At 46.7% G+C, this 17,628-nt stretch overlaps 1 protein-coding gene across 1 annotated transcript; it reads right to left on the bottom strand.

Annotated features, from left to right (window-relative positions):
* Window positions 1-5,473: 5,473 nt before the first annotated feature.
* LOC138487585 (zinc finger protein 300-like) lies at window positions 5,474-6,430 on the bottom strand. Its single transcript, XM_069614056.1, has one exon. The coding sequence runs from the start codon at window positions 6,428-6,430 to the stop codon at window positions 5,474-5,476; it is 957 nt and encodes a 318-aa protein (XP_069470157.1).
* Between the last annotated feature and the right edge of the window lie 11,198 nt (window positions 6,431-17,628).

Below are 17,628 nucleotides of genomic sequence, written 5' to 3'. Positions count from 1 at the left end.
CAGCCTGCCAAGCCATTACAGAAGGGGAAAAACCATATGCAAATCAGGCTTGGTCCTACCCCAAAAGGGGCAGTCCAGCCCGAACTGCTAGGTCACATCCCTTCTGCACGAGACCACAAGCATCCCCAGACATGTTTCAGCCTTGTTGGGCGTCATCAGTGAGGAGTAGCTTGGGTCTCTAGGCCCGGCAGACTCGGGACCCACGTCTGGGCATACCCGTCCCACTCGGGGTGACTTTAGCAAAACAGAAAGGTGATGGCTGGAAGGTATTGAATTAATCATAACCACGGGCAAAGCTCTGGGCAACCCTCCAGACCATCGTTTTTCAGCCTGCCAAGCCATTACAGAAGGGGAAAAACCATATGCAAATCAGGCTTGGTCCTACCCCAAAAGGGGCAGTCCAGCCCGAACTGCTAGGTCACATCCCTTCTGCACGAGACCACAAGCATCCCCAGACATGTTTCAGCCTGGTTGGGCGTCATCAGTGAGGAGTAGCTTGGGTCTCTAGGCCCGGCAGACTCGGGACCCACGTCTGGGCATACCCGTCCCACTCGGGGTGACTTTAGCAAAACAGAAAGGTGATGGCTGGAAGGTATTGAATTAATCATAACCACGGGCAAAGCTCTGGGCAACCCTCCAGACCATCGTTTTTCAGCCTGCCAAGCCATTACAGAAGGGGAAAAACCATATGCAAATCAGGCTTGGTCCTACCCCAAAAGGGGCAGTCCAGCCCGAACTGCTAGGTCACATCCCTTCTGCACGAGACCACAAGCATCCCCAGACATGTTTCAGCCTTGTTGGGCGTCATCAGTGAGGAGTAGCTTGGGTCTCTAGGCCCGGCAGACTCGGGAACCACGTCTGGGCATACCCGTCCCACTCGGGGTGACTTTAGCAAAACAGAAAGGTGATGGCTGGAAGGTATTGAATTAATCATAACCACGGGCAAAGCTCTGGGCAACCCTCCAGACCATCGTTTTTCAGCCTGCCAAGCCATTACAGAAGGGGAAAAACCATATGCAAATCAGGCTTGGTCCTACCCCAAAAGGGGCAGTCCAGCCCGAACTGCTTGTGGTCTCGTGCAGAAGGGATGTGACCTAGCAGTTCGGGCTGTACTTCCCCTTTTGGGGTGGGGCCAAGCCTGATTTGCATATGGTCTTTCCCCTTCTGTAATGGCTTGGCAGGTGAAGAACGATGGTCTGGAGGGTTGCCCCGAGCAATGCCAGTGGTTAAGATTCAGTCCAAACCTTCCAGCCATCACCTCTTTGTTTTTGCTCGGACCCCAGCACCATAAACAGACCCTGTGTGGATCCGTTATTGACATTTTTTTACCGCAGTCTCAACATTTCTTGAAGCCGGATCGCGGCGTCGTCGGTTCTGATGAAGAAGCCATCGAGAACGATAAGGAATATTCGTCGAAATAGATTTAGATAAACCTGACTGAACTGAGCAACTACGTTCCGAGGCCCCACGAAGCGCGGAAAAACAGAACAACGGACGCAGCGCGTGTCTATTTATAGGCATGGTGACGTTGGCGCCGATACGGTGGCCGTCGAGGGACATCGACTCGGCGGACGTCGACGCGCAGCGCCCTCTACAGAAAAAAATTCCGAGGCCAGAAGCTGGAAACGTATTATCAAAGATAAGGAATATGTCGGAGGACACAATCCCTTCGAAGAATAGTTATGTTCACTCATTGCTGAATGAATAAATGCAGCAACAGTGTTTATAAGAGCGCAGGAATGCAGATTTAAATACACTGTATAAAGAATATGGAGAGCAATATCAAGCTTGTGGCGTAGGTGTGAGACTTGAGCAGGCCTCAGTTCTCACTGGAACCACGTACTTATATGTAACTTATTTTGATTACCTTAGGGGGTATGAGGACATTTTACCGGCTGCTCAGAAGATTTCAGCATTCCATTTCACTTTCAGAAATTAAAAAGAATGGAAACGTTATGGGGCCAGGAATAAGTAGCTTCATTAGCACGTTCAGGGAGTGAGAGACTCACGCAGCCATCCCGATTGGTTGTTGGCCACGCCCCTCCACTTCCGCAAGCAAGTAGTTTCGAATCCAGTCTCTGTCACATCTGAAAAATCAATTTGTTGTGAACTGACTTTCATTGTAAAGTTATCATGGACCTCAAAGATGTAATAGAGCAATTTCAAATGTTCTTGCGACTCTTGTCAGATTATAAAAATGAAACAGATGTACCTCTTATAAAACTTCCAATCATGTTGCCAATCCACATTGCGTGAACACAAATGAGTGTCAAAATGGTACATAAAGATGTTGGCATATACGGGGGCGGGGGGGGGCATACTAGTACCACCGAAGTTCCTGAAATCTGTATGTAATGCTGTTCTTTGAATCTAAAGAAATTATTAAATAAGAAATTTTGAGGGACAACCGGAACACACCAGGACATGAGATCCAGGATTCACTGAAACAGGACGTCTGGAACTACAGCCTCTGCCTAAAATGCTATGGTTCAAGATGTCAAGAACAACACGTGTGTGTCCATGTAAGAAAACAAACATCTGCATAGGACATGCAGTGTCTGGGCATGGAGTGCTGGGCATAAACACAAGTGATGAAATAAAAAAAAATACTAGGCACAAAGCCTGCTATGCCCCTGCGAGGTACACACAGGAAATACCTGACAAATGGTGCATGCAGGAGTGAGGGGTCGTGCTAGGTTCAAGGCAGTGTGCGCACCCTGGTTCCTCATATCCCAGTCGTATCTCCAGAAAACAGAATGCTAATGAGGAGAGAAAATAGGACATAGGAATAACAAATGATTGACAGACTCGGGAGAGCATTGATTACTCTGCAAACTCCAGTCTTGGTCTCCCGCTCAAAAGCGTGGCATTTATTATCGGGCTGTGACATCTGTCAATGCCTGTGTATTCGTGGCAGTCTCACCTCTTGTTGGGAGCTGGCAAATGCCAGACAGGTGCCAGCACCTTGTTCAAAACACATTGTGCAGTCATGGGTGGAGCCGAGTCTTAGTCTTTCAGTCTTTGTGGGATGGTCAGGCGTCCCTCGAGTGGTACAGTTGACCCTGGTACAAGGAGCTCAGTGGTGGTGAGGAAACTGCAGGAAGAGAGGCTGCCTCATCTTCTGCAGCTTTTTCATTGGTTGCGGTTAGGTGTCTGCAGGATGATAATGCAGCAGGATCTCCTGGGGATGCGTCTGTCTGGTGGGTGTTACTGGGGGAATGACGGGGTGTGTCTGGAGGCCCGTTTCCCGCTAATGGTGTCCTCAGTGCATCTTGTTGAGCTCCGGGCCACCAATGTTCTTGGGATTTAGGCCATCATCATGGTCCTTTCGGTCTGTGTTTGCAGGCCGCTAATGCAGCAAGATCTCCTGTGTAATGGTCAGTTGAATAGCTTATGATGGGCTGCTCACCTTAGGAGGTGTTTGTTCCACACCGTGCTGATTCTCTCGGGCAAATACAGCTGTTGCACCACTTTCGGTGGTTGTCCATTCATGGACGGTGGACATGATGGAGAGGTTAGATTCCCTCTGTGCATTGCTTCATCGATTCCAAGATATCTAAGACAATGCTGATGCAGGTGTCACAATTAGAACCTTCAATGAGACCTTCCAGTGTCACTGCTTGGAGTAGTATGTTTTCACGGGTAAAGTGGGTGTGTGCTTCTGTGCTGCCTGTCTCTCGTATTTCCTGAGCTGTGGGAGGTCACGGATTGTATTACATGGGGACCCGTTATAAGTTACACTCTTGCTAGATTCCAGAGCCACAATTTCTATCTGTACTGTTGGATATCTACCACACTCTGGAATGGGATTCATCTGCCACACTGTGGAATGGGATTCATCTGCCACACTGTGGAGTGGGATGTATCTGCCACACTGTGGAGTGGGATGTATCTGCCACACTGTGGAGTGGGATTCATGGAGTGGGATTCATCTGCCACACTGTGGAGTGGGATTCATCTGCCACATTGTGGAGTGGGATTCATCTGCCACACTGTGGAGTGGGATGTATCTGCCACACTGTGGAGTGGGATGTATCTGCCACACTGTGGAGTGGGATTCATCTGCCACACTGTGGAGTGGGATTCATCTGCCACACTGTGGAGTGGGATTCATCTGCCACACTGTGGAGTGGGATTCATCTGCCACACTGTGGAGTGGGATTCATCTGGGATGTATCTGCCACACTGTGGAGTGGGATGTATCTGCCACACTGTGGAGTGGGATGTATCTGCCACACTGTGGAGTGGGATGTATCTGCCACACTGTGGAGTGGGATTCATCTGCCACACTGTGGAGTGGGATTCATCTGCCACAGTGTGGAGTGGGATTCATCTGCCACACTGTGGAGTGGGATTCATCTGCCACACTGTGGAGTGGGATTCATCTGCCACACTGTGGAGTGGGACGTATCTGCCACACTGTGGAGTGGGATGTATCTGCCACACTGTGGAGTGGGATGTATCTGCCACACTGTGGAGTGGGATTCATCTGCCACACTGTGGAGTGGGATTCATCTGCCACACTGTGGAGTGGGATTCATCTGCCACTGTGGAGTGGGATTCATCTGCCACACCGTGGAGTGGGATTTTGTTAGAGTAGGCCCAGGGCTATATCTCCTCTTGGCAAAAGAACACAATCTGTTTCTGATCCCTCGGATCACAGCAGCAGCTTCTGCCATTTATGAATTTAAGACTTACCTTGCCTTTCCTGATTGAGGCCCAGGAAACGTCAGTAGTGATTGTGTACGCCTTGTCAATGCAAACACCTTATATTTAAGCCTCCAAGCCGATCTAAAATGTTGTGTAATTGTGGTCTTAAAAAGGAGAGACCATTTCACCCCATTTCTGCACTCCCTCCATTCGCATCTGGATGCTATTCATTACACATCGAGCCGTTTGTCAGAAAGTCAGCATCTTGGCTCCCCACCTTTGGCGTCAACCCCTCAGGTGGGGTCACTGATGTCCTCTCAGGCATGATACAACACTCTAGTGCGCACCAGACTGTGTACTGCTTCTAGAAAGGATGCTTGGATGAGACCTCAGATTAAATATCTGTACTCGCACTCCCTGCACCGGTACAGTCTTTCCTTCTGTAAGCAATCCCTCAAGTACCCTCATGTATGATCACCTACTAACATTCTTATTACATGCCGTGCACTCCTGGGGATTCTCTCAGTATGGGTTCTCTCATGGTTGACTAGTGACTATTTTTTATTGCACTCTGTGCATTCATAGGGCTTCTCTCCCCAGCATGGACCTTCGGACGTTTGTACAGATCCAAGCAGAGTGAAATGTTTCTTGAACTGTGTACCCTAGCTCTCTCCACATGGATATTCTGATGGCTGTGCAGATTTGACCTTAGAGCAAACCTTTCTTCACACTCCGTACACTGGAATGGCTGCTTCCCAGTATGGATGTTCTGATAGCTGCACAGATCTGAGCTACGAGTGAGGCTTTTCTCACACTCTGTATCCTAGCCTTGCCCCTTTTCAGTATGGATCTTCTGATGAATGTGCAGATTCGACTTATGAGTGTACGCTTTCTCACATTCAGTACACTGGTACGGTCTCTCCCCAGTATGCATCATCTGATGGCTGCGCAGATATGACTTCAGAGCAAAGCTTTTCTCGCACTCCGTACACTGGAATGGCCGCTTCCCTGTATGGATCTTCTGATGAACGTACAGATTTGACTTCTGAGTGAAACTTTTTTCACACTCCGTACACTGGTATATTCGCTCTCCTGTATGGATTTTCTGATGGATGGACAAATGCGACCTGCGAGCAAAGCTTTTCTCGCACTCCGAACATTGGAATGGTCTTTCCCCAGAATGGGTCTTCTGATGCTTGTACAGAATCGAGCATTGGGTGAAGCTTTTCTCACACACAGTACACTGGTACGGTCGTTCCCCGGTGTGGATATTCTGATGGATTAACAGATGTGACTTCTGAGTGTAGGTTTTCTCACACTGAGTACACTGGTACGGCCTCTCCCCAGTATGCATCTTCTGATGACTGCGCAGATATGACCTCTGAGCAAAGCTTTTCTCACACTCTGTACATTGGTACGGTCGTTCCCCAGTATGGGTCTTCTGATGGCTGCGCAAATGTGACCTATGTTTGAAGCTTTTCTCACACTTCGTACACTGGTATGGCCGCTCCCCGGTATGGATCTTCTGATGGCTTTGCAAAATAGACTTCACAGTGAAGGTTTTCTGGCACTCAGTACACTGATATGGTCTCTCCCCAGTATGGATTCTCTTATGCTCATACAGCTTTGCCTTTCTAGTGAAAGATTTCCCACACTCCATACAATCATAGTGTTTCCTGGCCGCGTGGGATCTCATGTGTTTGATTAGGCCAGGCTTGTCTATGAGGCACTTCCCACAGACACTGCAGGTAGACTCGTTCTCCTTGGTGTGGGTCCTCATGTGTGCCATGAGTTGGGAGGGCTCCAGAAAGCTCTGATGGCAGCGTGTACATCGCCTAGGGATCAACTGCAGGCTCTTGGATTTGTTAAGTGTTGGATCGCCTGTTGAAAGAAGCAGAGGGTACATGCATTATTTCTCTGCATTATTTTTCTGTCATTGCATAGCTGAAAAGAAAAGACCTAGTATTAGAGATGCGACTTATTTCTCCTATTTCGCACTAAAACGCTTGTTGATCCAGACAGATCATATTTCCTTACCAGAATAAATGTACCCGTGAAACACTGTTGAAACCGGGGCATGGCTTACAATTAAAAAGTGAAGATTGGCTACAAAGAATTTAGGTAAAAAGTCTAAGGTTGTAGGCCTTTTTTGGAGGTACATAGGCTCTGCATTATAACATGTAGAACTAAACTGTGTCTTCTTTTGAAGGAGGGTTGCAAGGTGCAAGTGAAAGGGGATTGATGGAAGTGATAAGGGTTTTGCGGTTTCCTGTGGCCTTCAAGATACCTGGTGGATTGTTCACAATGGAAGCAACCGGGCAGGACATTTTGCAAATAGGCAATGAAGTAGAAATTCAAACACACTCATTGTCGCAGGTATTACGGTATACGATACGTCTGTTGCGAGACGAGGGTAAGCAGTAAGACATGCTTTGGGGAACAGAAAGAGGAAAAGGAAGAGCAAATAAGAGTAGGGCAAAGTAGCAAGGCTCTGGGGTTTTTGGCAGAATGGGATCAATAGATTTTACTGAAAAGATAAGAGGCACGAGAAAGGCCATTGGTTAGAAGCCCATAGAGCGGTGTAGAGCCAAGCATTAAGGGCAGGAGGATAGCTCAGGGGAAAGGCGTTAGTCTTGGAAATAAAACAATGCAGAACACAGACTTGAATACGAAACCCATGCTTAGAGATTGATCTCCGATATTAAGTATATTATAGAAGATTAATGAAGAGAATAACAATGTGAACTTTCTGTGCATTATGTTCAGTCTCTGAAACACGGATGAATTACTGTTGCGTTCCCTGAATATTATGTTACTACTGTGACAAGGTGCCCTGGCTTGCTTTGAGAATAGGCAAAGGGGTGGTCCAGGGGGGGGGGGTGACGCAACAAGGTAGAGGATGCTGGACCCACAGGAGGTATACAGTGGATCCCAGACCATGCCCAGTGAGTCAGATTCCCCTAGGCAGGGATCCACCCCAAGAACCTCCATGAACACAACTCCCACCCCTGGAGAAGGCAGGGAGGTTAGGCTTGACCCTCCTTGCCTAAGGAAGCTCCACCAATTACCCAAGTATACCGAGTATTGTATATCATTCCCCTTGGGGAAGGAACACAGACCCCTTCAGGCCCACTCAGAAACGGCCGGGATATCCAGGACCCAGCAAGTGGAGAGAATTGATTCTCTGGCTGTGTCGCTAACCCAGCAGAGAATTCCTCTCACCATAACCACAGGAGCAATGTAGTTACAAAGGTTTACCCAGAATCCTATTTCCCAGCCAAAAACGATATGCACACTCCTTGCACTATCACAGGCACATTGCAACTTGATACTCCCGCAGTGCAGATGTGACAAGCTCTTCCAATCCTAGGGAGATCATTCGCCGGCTAGAGTGTCTGTTACAGAAGACTTACTCCAGGCTTCTCCAATACTCACGACACAAGCAGATCATGCAATAGATGGCCAATTTAGGCAGATATGTTGAATCCACTTTCCACAGCAGAGGAAAGAGCTCCAAATGCTTACCTACGCCAAAATGGGCCAAAATTACGGCAAGCCCAGATCTTGCCTTATGGTCTGTCATTCTCAGACTACATAACTAAGAACACTGCCCATTCCCCAACCGGGCCAACCTTCATTTCACAAGTGCAGCATATGAAGTCAAGTTCCAGCCCAGGTGACGAGTTCTCAGCCTATACAACCCGGCTGAGCCAGATAAGTGGGATGAGCTGGTGGAGTAGGAGTGGGGGCCAGGTGTTGGCGAGTTGAAGGTGTTCTAAGAAGGAGCAAGATTGCTTAAGGATGCAAGGGGGGGGGCGTTTTATGAGGAGCTGGAGAATTGAGTTTTGGAGAGAGGGGAGCACCAGAGTAATATTGTGGAGGAATCTGTTTGTGGCTGCAGAGAGGAGACGGTATATGTAGTGACCATTACAGAAGGAGTTACTTGGAGCAGGGGTTTTAATATCAGAGCGGGAGGTGGCTGGAGAGCCACCATCAGACGTTGGCTGGAGGAGGAAGTGTAATAGTGGCAAAGGAGTTGGCTGGAGGAGGACAGAGACCATTGATGAGACAATTACTTGTACGAGTTCCGTCAGAGAAAGAGTCAACTGGAGGACATTTACTATCTGATGAAACCTAGAGAAAAGGCATATTAGTGGAAGGAGGAGGATTAGCATGAGCGGGAAGGTGACCTGGAGAGGCAATAGATGCTGTGATCCTGATGCAGCCACTGAAGGGAAGGAGAACAGGAGGGGGATTAGCATGAGCGGGAAGGTGACCTGGGGAGGTAATAGATGCTGTGACCCTGATGCAGCCACTGAAGGGAAGGAGAACAGGAGGGGGATTAGCATGAGCGGGAAGGTGAACAGGGGAGGTAATAGATGCTGTGACCCTGATGCAGCCACTGAAGGGAAGGAGAACAGGAGGGGGATTAGCATGAGCGGGAAGGTGACCTGGGGAGGTAATAGATGCTGTGACCCTGATGCAGCCACTGAAGGGAAGGAGAACAGGAGGGGGATTAGCATGAGCGGGAAGGTGACCTGGGGAGGTAATAGATGCTGTGACCCTAATGCAGCCACTGAAGGGAAGGAGAACAGGAGTGGGATTAGCATGAGCGGGAAGGTGAACAGGGGAGGTAATAGATGCTGTGAACCTGATGCAGCCACTGAAGGGAAGGAGAACAGGAGGGGGATTAGCATGAGCGGGAAGGTGACCTGGGGAGGTAATAGATGCTGTGACCCTGATGCAGCCACTGAAGGGAAGGAGAACAGGAGGGGGATTAGCATGAGCGGGAAGGTGAACAGGGGAGGTAATAGATGCTGTGACCCTGATGCAGCCACTGAAGGGAAGGAGAACAGGAGGGGGATTAGCATGAGCGGGAAGGTGACCTGGGGAGGTAATAGATGCTGTGACCCTGATGCAGCCACTGAAGGGAAGGAGAACAGGAGGGGGATTAGCATGAGCGGGAAGGTGACCTGGGGAGGTAATAGATGCTGTGACCCTAATGCAGCCACTGAAGGGAAGGAGAACAGGAGTGGGATTAGCATGAGCGGGAAGGTGAACAGGGGAGGTAATAGATGCTGTGAACCTGATGCAGCCACTGAAGGGAAGGAGAACAGGAGGGGGATTAGCATGAGCGGGAAGGTGACCTGGGGAGGTAATAGATGCTGTGACCCTGATGCAGCCACTGAAGGGAAGGAGAACAGGAGGGGGATCATCCACTGAATTGCTTCAGGAAGGAGGAGGCACTGTCACAAAGCCTTAGGTGCAGGGAGAAGACAAGGCTACTGGGACAAATGGCACAGGAATCACTCCCAATCTCCTAATTTCAAGGGGTTTTTATTAATACTTTTGTGGGCCCGAGGGCCATCCCTCTCTCTCTCACTTGTATGTACGGACTTCCTCCCCAGCCAGACGTCCTTATCCACCCACCACCCAGGTTAGTGCTAACAATTGTTTCACCCTCAGTAAGCAAAGCATTAGGATATCTGGGGGTGGTGACCAGGAGGCACTTGGCCATCTCCCGTTTAGCTCCCTCATGAACTTCCCAACTGTCCCTACTCTAGCCAGTTAGTGCTTTAAAGAATCTCTAAAGAATTTGCGACGATGCCATACAAATAACGTATCCACTCCAACAGATTTCTCCCTCCATTTTTCTGTCCTTCGACATTCCCACTCCTCTTAGGCCTTGCTTCCACCCTTTGATGTTACCCCTGCTCCACACTATGACACTGCCTGCCACACGACTCCTCCATCCACACTATTTAAAACACCCTCCTTTCACTCAATACTATTCGCTTCACACCCACTCCTTACACTACTCTTTCTAAATTCCCTCGTCACACACTCACAGGGCAGTACCACTTCCACAATCTCCAATGTACCGCTCCTGCTCCACAAAACGTCTCCACAGTCTTCTGTGCTTCCCTCCCTCCCTCCTGATGGTCTTTTGGTCGTCCTCTACTTCTCACCCCACCCAAATAACCCATACTTCGTGGTTCATGCCCCTTTCCATTGCCAGGACTGCATCCCTTTCTCTAACCAATCTGGTCCGTCTTCCCCATCAGGGGAGTGTGTATAAAGTGGAAAGTCATAAGTAGGGGGCTAAGCCCCCTCCACCTTTCCATGGTGTTCACTGCATACTTAGCTATGGTGGTCCAGGAAGGCAAGTGTTCACGTCTGTCTTCCGGGACCCTATACCGAGTTGTCCCATGGTAACGTCTTGCTCCTGGTTCATTCCCCAGTGGTCTAGGAGAAGTCAGGGTCACTGCACTGGCTTGCAGGTGTTGCTTGGTAACTCTGCAAGGTCCTCTGGTACACTGCATACATTCCAGTGCAGCTTCTCTCTTCTTGACAGAGAGTACTTCAGTCTCTTGGGGCTGCCTCTCTGTGCGACTCTCCCACCCTCTGTTGCAGAACACCACAGTCTCTAGTGCGTATTTGCACCAGTGTCTCCGCATCCCTTCTTTTTGAAGGCTCTCTCACTCTCTGCAGCCTATACTGCAGGTCTCTGGTGACAGTTCAGGTGTTTCCTCTATCTCTTCAGTTTGCTGTTTTTTTTTTTACTTCTGCCTTGAAGGTTGGAACTCTAAACGCAATAGTAAGACACTGGCTGCTATCTGACATTGGAGGTTAAGCTGTAGATAAACATGGTCTGCATAGAAATGCTGGCCGAATGGGGGGGGAGGGGAGAGGACAATAATTGGGGCCCTCAACTGCTACCGTCCACCTCAGTGGACTGCTGCTGTCTTTGGATTACTCCCTGGTCGGCCTCCCACCCCCAGCTGAGACGGGTTCCCATCACCTCTTGACAAGGCCAGAGTATTGGCCTCGTCCCACCAGCTGCATATCCCTAGTGAATAGGGGGCAGAGGGGTTCCAGTGGGCCACACTAGTCCAAGACCTTGGATACAGAATGAGGCACAAGTCGTGGTTGTTTCACCGAGAGTCAGTGAGTTCCAGTCCATCCCAGTAGAGGGTGACTGCAGGGTGGGAAAGATCACCAGAGAAGGGAGAAACAAGAGGCTTGGCAACTCATTGAGGCAAGCCTACCAGCTCTGCGGACAGGCCTTGCTCCCGGGAAAGCTGTGGTGTGTATTGCAAACAGCAAGTAGAGACCAGCTGCAAAGCTGGTTATCTGAACCTGAGACATCGACCAAGAGAGACTGCTGAAGACTGCTACATTTACTTGGGGAATGTTCTGGAGTCAGCCTTTTCCCCGAAGATGGTTTGGGAACCCCATAACCTGCATCATAATGGCACAGACTAGAGTCTAATACATTCAACAAGTATTGGGGCATTCAGCATCAGAGTCCTGGTTGTGCCTCCCACGGACTTGAGAGATACTGCTGTGCTCTGGCTTCCAATGGACTGCAGTAAACCAGAGTTTTGAGTTGGCCTGGTTGTGTTGTCCATGTCAGGCACCTGCATCTGATTTTATCATGTGAAGAAATTCAGCTGGAGGCTACGGAGCTCTCAGCAACTGCGGATCTCAGTCGCTGCAGCACCCCTTCAAGTCATTATGCATGACATGCACTCTACCAATGAGGAGCGAGCGAGGTGCAGTGGACTTCACAGCGGGGAAGTGAAATCCAGCAAGTACATCAAGTACTGTTTGCTGTCTCGAAGGACTTCGTGGGGTCTGCGCTGCGGATTCCTGATTCACTTCCATTGGAGCTTGGAGCGCTGCGTTCGCCCGCCGTGCTGCTGATTGTCCACAAGGAGGACGTCTTTAACAGCAACACTGGATTGCCTGGCTCATAGAAACTGAAAAAGGTGACTATTTGTCTAACTCTAACACGAGTTGCTAACACCGGTGGTTCACACGAGCTGCTAATGAGAGTTGTGTAGTTGTGTTGGGGCACATTGTCAACAGTGGGTTGTGAGGGGGTGTTACAAGCGAACTGACAGTACGTAACACTTCCTTTTCTCTTGCTGTTTGAAGGTACTAACCCGCTGGCCCCGCCTCCTTGGCACGCACGCTTCCAAATAAAATCACCTGCATTAGCGCACCCGCGCGCGCACCCAGCAAGTACATCAAGTACTGTTTGTCGTGCGGCGTGCGAGGTCTGTGAAAATAAGTGTGATATCAAAGGTTAGACAATATTTTGATGCCTGCAATGTTGGAGGTATGAATTGTAAATTGCAAATGTTAAGGTGCTAAGTGGCGAAAAAAGGGCTGATTTGACTCATAAGCAGGAAATTGTACAAGGAGACTGTTGAGTGGCTGGGGGGACCATAACATACGATACCCATAGCATCACTGGAAAGCGTGGTGTTTAATTGATTGGGTGCGTACTTCGCAATATCTGCAATTAATAGGTAGTTGCGATTTGAGGCTGTATAGCATGGTTAAAACGTTAAGAAACGGGAAAAGGTGTCTTAACGGGTCTCCTTCTATGTTAAGCGAACGAAACATGTCAGAGGATGAGTTATCTCAGGACACTATAAATCAAACAAAGAAAAAAGGGAGAAGCACTAGTAAGACCTCAAGCGACAAGGAACTAGCCTCAATGCCTTCAAATATACCCACTTTAAATTAACCAGCGTTTGATCTGGCAAATTCCAATGACGCATCAAACAAAATAGATACACTTGCTCAAACACACATGGAGAATACTGATGGACTTACATATCCACCAAATCCTATATGTAATATACCCATCACTGATAGCTCGTTGCTGGGTGCGGTAAGCGATGGACATAGTTTGTCCTTTGTCTACTGATGCTACTTCATTAGTAGCACCAGTGGTTCTGGCAGAACTACACAGCAGAACCCGCCTATCAAATGGTCCCTCGACCCCCGCAGCGAGCTCTCGGGGTCTGAGACAACAAGTACACTTTCATGCAGCAATTGCGGCCAATCTCAATCAATTAAAAGAAACAAGAAAAAACGAGATGGTTGGGGGAGAAAAAGAGAAAAAACAAAATGCAAGCTCACCTGCCCATGATTTGGTGAGCAATCCATCTGATAGGGTTTGACCCACTACTAGCTAAAACACTCCCTGATTCAATATGCCAACCAAATTCATCACTACCACTCTTCCCACTTGAAGATATGCTGGTTGATCTCAATCAATAGGAGCTACAAAATTTTCCTGTGTTGGCAAGGATTCTAAACTTGCTGGATAAGGGTCACGAATATACCCACGGAGCAATTGGTGCCCTTAGTGCAGCAACTTCTGATATTGCCTCTAGATTGAGTAGAATTGAAGGCTATATGATGGCACAGGAAAAATGCCATACCTTCTGGGCTGAACAACTTCTTAGACGCACTACAAGAAACGACATCAATGTATTGGAACCGATGGGAGCGGTAAACAATTGTATTGACCCTGTGTTAAAATCACAATCTACCCATCCTAATTTGGGGACCATGGCCAATACCTTGGAAGTAAATATAGACTCTTGCTCACTTGATAAAAACACAAACCAGCTCCCCCCGTATGCAGAAATTGCAAAACTCCAACATGAGAGAATTTTGGTATTGGAACAAATTGTCCTAGCGGCAAATTTAGTTCCTGTTGCAGTTCCCTGTGGAGATCAGGTTGTCATGGGGATAACTAGGTTTCTCCATCCCATAGTGGTCCCGATAGCCCTTCGGCTCTCACGGATCTGATTGACTTAAATGAAGGAGCAATTATGAAAGCACACGATCCTATTAAAATTGTATCTGAAGAGTCTAATGAAAACCAACCACCATACTTTATGTCTCGCAAAGCAAAAAAACTTCATGCTAGAGCGAAAAAGAGACAAGCACACACAGGAATACAAAATGGTAAAACACAAGTGGGGCTTACCCTAACGGGAAAAAAATGGGAACAAAAAACAAAAAAACAAAAGTTGATGCTAGGAGAGACCTTTAAAAAAAATGTAAATAAAACAAAGGATGAAACGATCATTGACTTAACCCAATTAAACATGGAAAGCCAGGCACTTTTGGAGGTCAATGATTGTAATGTAAAGGAGAAGTCTGTATCCGCATCTGTAAAGGGGTCCAATAAAAAACCAGAACTGAGGTGTAGTGTAGACAACTCGGTAGTTGCTAAAGATGCTGCCAATATATCTACACCTCTACTCATACAAACACAGCTCCAACGTTTTTTTCAAAAAGATGGATAAAAAAATTGATTTTCTAACTCATCCATCTCATGGTACTGTGATTAATACTGAACATACGGCTCAGACCTTAGATGCATCGACTAGTAATGATACTAGCCATACACAAAATGAGAAAAAAGAAAAGGGAGTTAACTAAGGCACCTGGGACTGGTAATTCACAGGCAAATACGATACAACTAGATGCCCATGTCAAAGAGAAACCCAATATAGATACTATGACACAGGATGGTCACGATCAAAATGGTATGAACAATCACAAACCAGTGTCACCTGAGATGAAATTGGTGATGGGCTGGACGGTAGACCCGTCAAAGGTCGATAAACCAAACTTAAATCGGGCTTCTCTGATGAGTGTTTCACCAAATTCCAAACTTGCGTAACCTCGTATCAAATGATATTGATTGGATTAGGCTCCCATATGTTCCCAATTGTAGGATGTTGTGTAAATATCAAAACATAATAATTGCTTCTTTAATATGGCAACATGTAAAAGACTTTGAAATGCTGGGTTATGAACTATCGATTTATTACTCAATGGAAGATGCAAGTCATTTTGTTGAATATCAGGTGCCAATGTGCCAAAATGAACCTAATGCTGAGGTGCGAAAACGAATTTGTAAGCATGCATGAAAAAATAAGAGCACAATCAGAGGCAGTGGCTCAAATTGTCACAAGCCTTGCATGGCTTGAACCATTATAATTGGGGAGTTGTCAGGAAAAGTAAATTTATAAAATGATGCATTGCTTATAAATTCATGGAATTGCTGTGGCCTGAAGAACTTGAATGCATGGTTCCAGAAACTACAACATTGTAAATTGCCTGCTAGAATTATAGTACAGGAAACCATGGCACTCGAGGATATTTATCTAGAAGGCTACATGGCATTTTGTGCACACGCAGTGAGAGGCGCAACTGGGCGTCCATCTGGTGGACTTGCAATTTTTGTAAAACATATATACTCGGTCAAGGCACGGCAAGTCCTTACATCTGCTGACATACTCTCAATAGAAATTACATCAAGCACTATAATGTACCCACATATATTACTAATTTCTCTATATTGGAATCCAATGGCAACCACTCTAGATACTATAATGGAAAAACTAAATAATGTAATGACTGCAAATGTAGAACACTCTCCTAATGTCATGATCATTATAGGTGGTGACTTTAACTGCAATCTTTCCGCAAGTAGTGTGGTCCAAGCAACATCTAACTATGGTTATGTTGCATCCTCCTTTGAAAGGGGACAAATATGGTCAAATTATTTTGATATATGGGATATGCAAATAATACCATATCTAGATAAAGATCCATTATTCACTTGGTCTCGTGGTCTCAAAAATTCTACTATTGACTACATTGTGATGTCTGGACCTCTATCTAATACTGCATCTGTGTGTAACGTCATAAACTCACATCTAAGTGATCACTGCATATTGGAGTGTTCTTTCGAATGTACTCTTCCAGTATATAACGTGTTACCTGCTCTGTCGTTACTGGAAATTGATCGGCAAGCCTTATCCATACGTTGGAACACGAGACTGTACAGGGAATTGAACTTCTTGGTGAACAGGGATAATGTTAAAATGAATCCGCATTTGATGACTATACCCGAGGTCAAGACCTTTGAATTGCAAAATGCTAACATGATACGTAGGCACATTGAATGGTTGGCAACACAAAAAGGGACTGATAAATAGCAAAATCAAAAGGGTTTGTATAATGTAGAAATTGCCACCAGGAAAAAGAAGAAGAATTTAGCACTGCGTAACTTGATGAAACTCTAATGATAAATCATCTTACCGTACAGAAAAAAAAGCGTATTATGACAAGTTACAAACACGAGATCAAACAGATAAAACTTGCCAAATATCAAAAATCTAATCAGAATATGATTCATGATCTTATTAAAAAAAATACAAGAGAAATCTGGGCAATGCTAAGAGATCCCTTAATGAAAGAAATATCACCTTTGACTTCGGCTGTCAGTGGGGAAGTTTGGACAGATGTCTATCGCAATAAATATGCACTGCCACTCAAATTTAGACATCAGCAGACTGCGGTTAATATGTCAGACCTGCCACTAAAATGCCCATGGGGTGTGGATGACATAGAAAAGATAATAACGACTTTGAAACCCTCAAAGGCGGCTGGCCCGGATGGCATCCCATCCTGTGTCTTAAAAGATGATCCTAAGTTGTGGGCGGGCATTATATTGAGGAGCATAGAATGTGTCTTTCAAACTAAGAGAGTACCGGTGTCTTGGTTATCGGCCATTGTGATACTATACACAAAAAAGGTCCACTTAACGATCCAGCAAACTTTAGACCGGTAGCTCTTAAAGATGCAACAGCAAAAGTATTTGCTGCCCTAATCCTAAAAGATCTAAACACTTATTGTAAAACAGGAGATCCTCTCCCGATTCCAAACTGGTTTCAGGAAAGGAATGGGCACGCAACTAAACGCTACCATACTGGCTCATCTATTAAAGCTAACTAGGATGAAAGATCATGGTCCGATTTATATGGCTCTGCTGGATATATCTGGAGGATTTGACTCGGTAATAAGACAAATTCTCTGGAGAAGAATGCAAGAGCTTAATACACCACCTCAAATTATAGCAATGATTGTACTACTTCATACCAACATGAACTATAGGATAAAAATAGATCAAAACGGTTCTCTTACTTCCCCAATTGACACATATATAGGAGTTAAGCAGGGTTGCAACCTTGCAGCTACCCTATTTAACCTGTATTTAACAGAGATTGGTGCAATATGGTCAAGTTGTTATTCCTTTGCGGTCAAATTGGGGGTATTGCGTCTGGATTGGATGGCCTTTGCGGACGATCTAAT

Source organism: Ambystoma mexicanum, chromosome 9 (genome assembly GCF_040938575.1).
Source record: "Ambystoma mexicanum isolate Mex_15411 chromosome 9, UKY_AmexF1_1, whole genome shotgun sequence".
NCBI lineage: Eukaryota > Metazoa > Chordata > Amphibia > Caudata > Ambystomatidae > Ambystoma > Ambystoma mexicanum.
The sequence above is the reverse complement of the archived record's forward strand: the minus strand, read 5'-3'. Positions and strand labels throughout refer to the sequence as shown.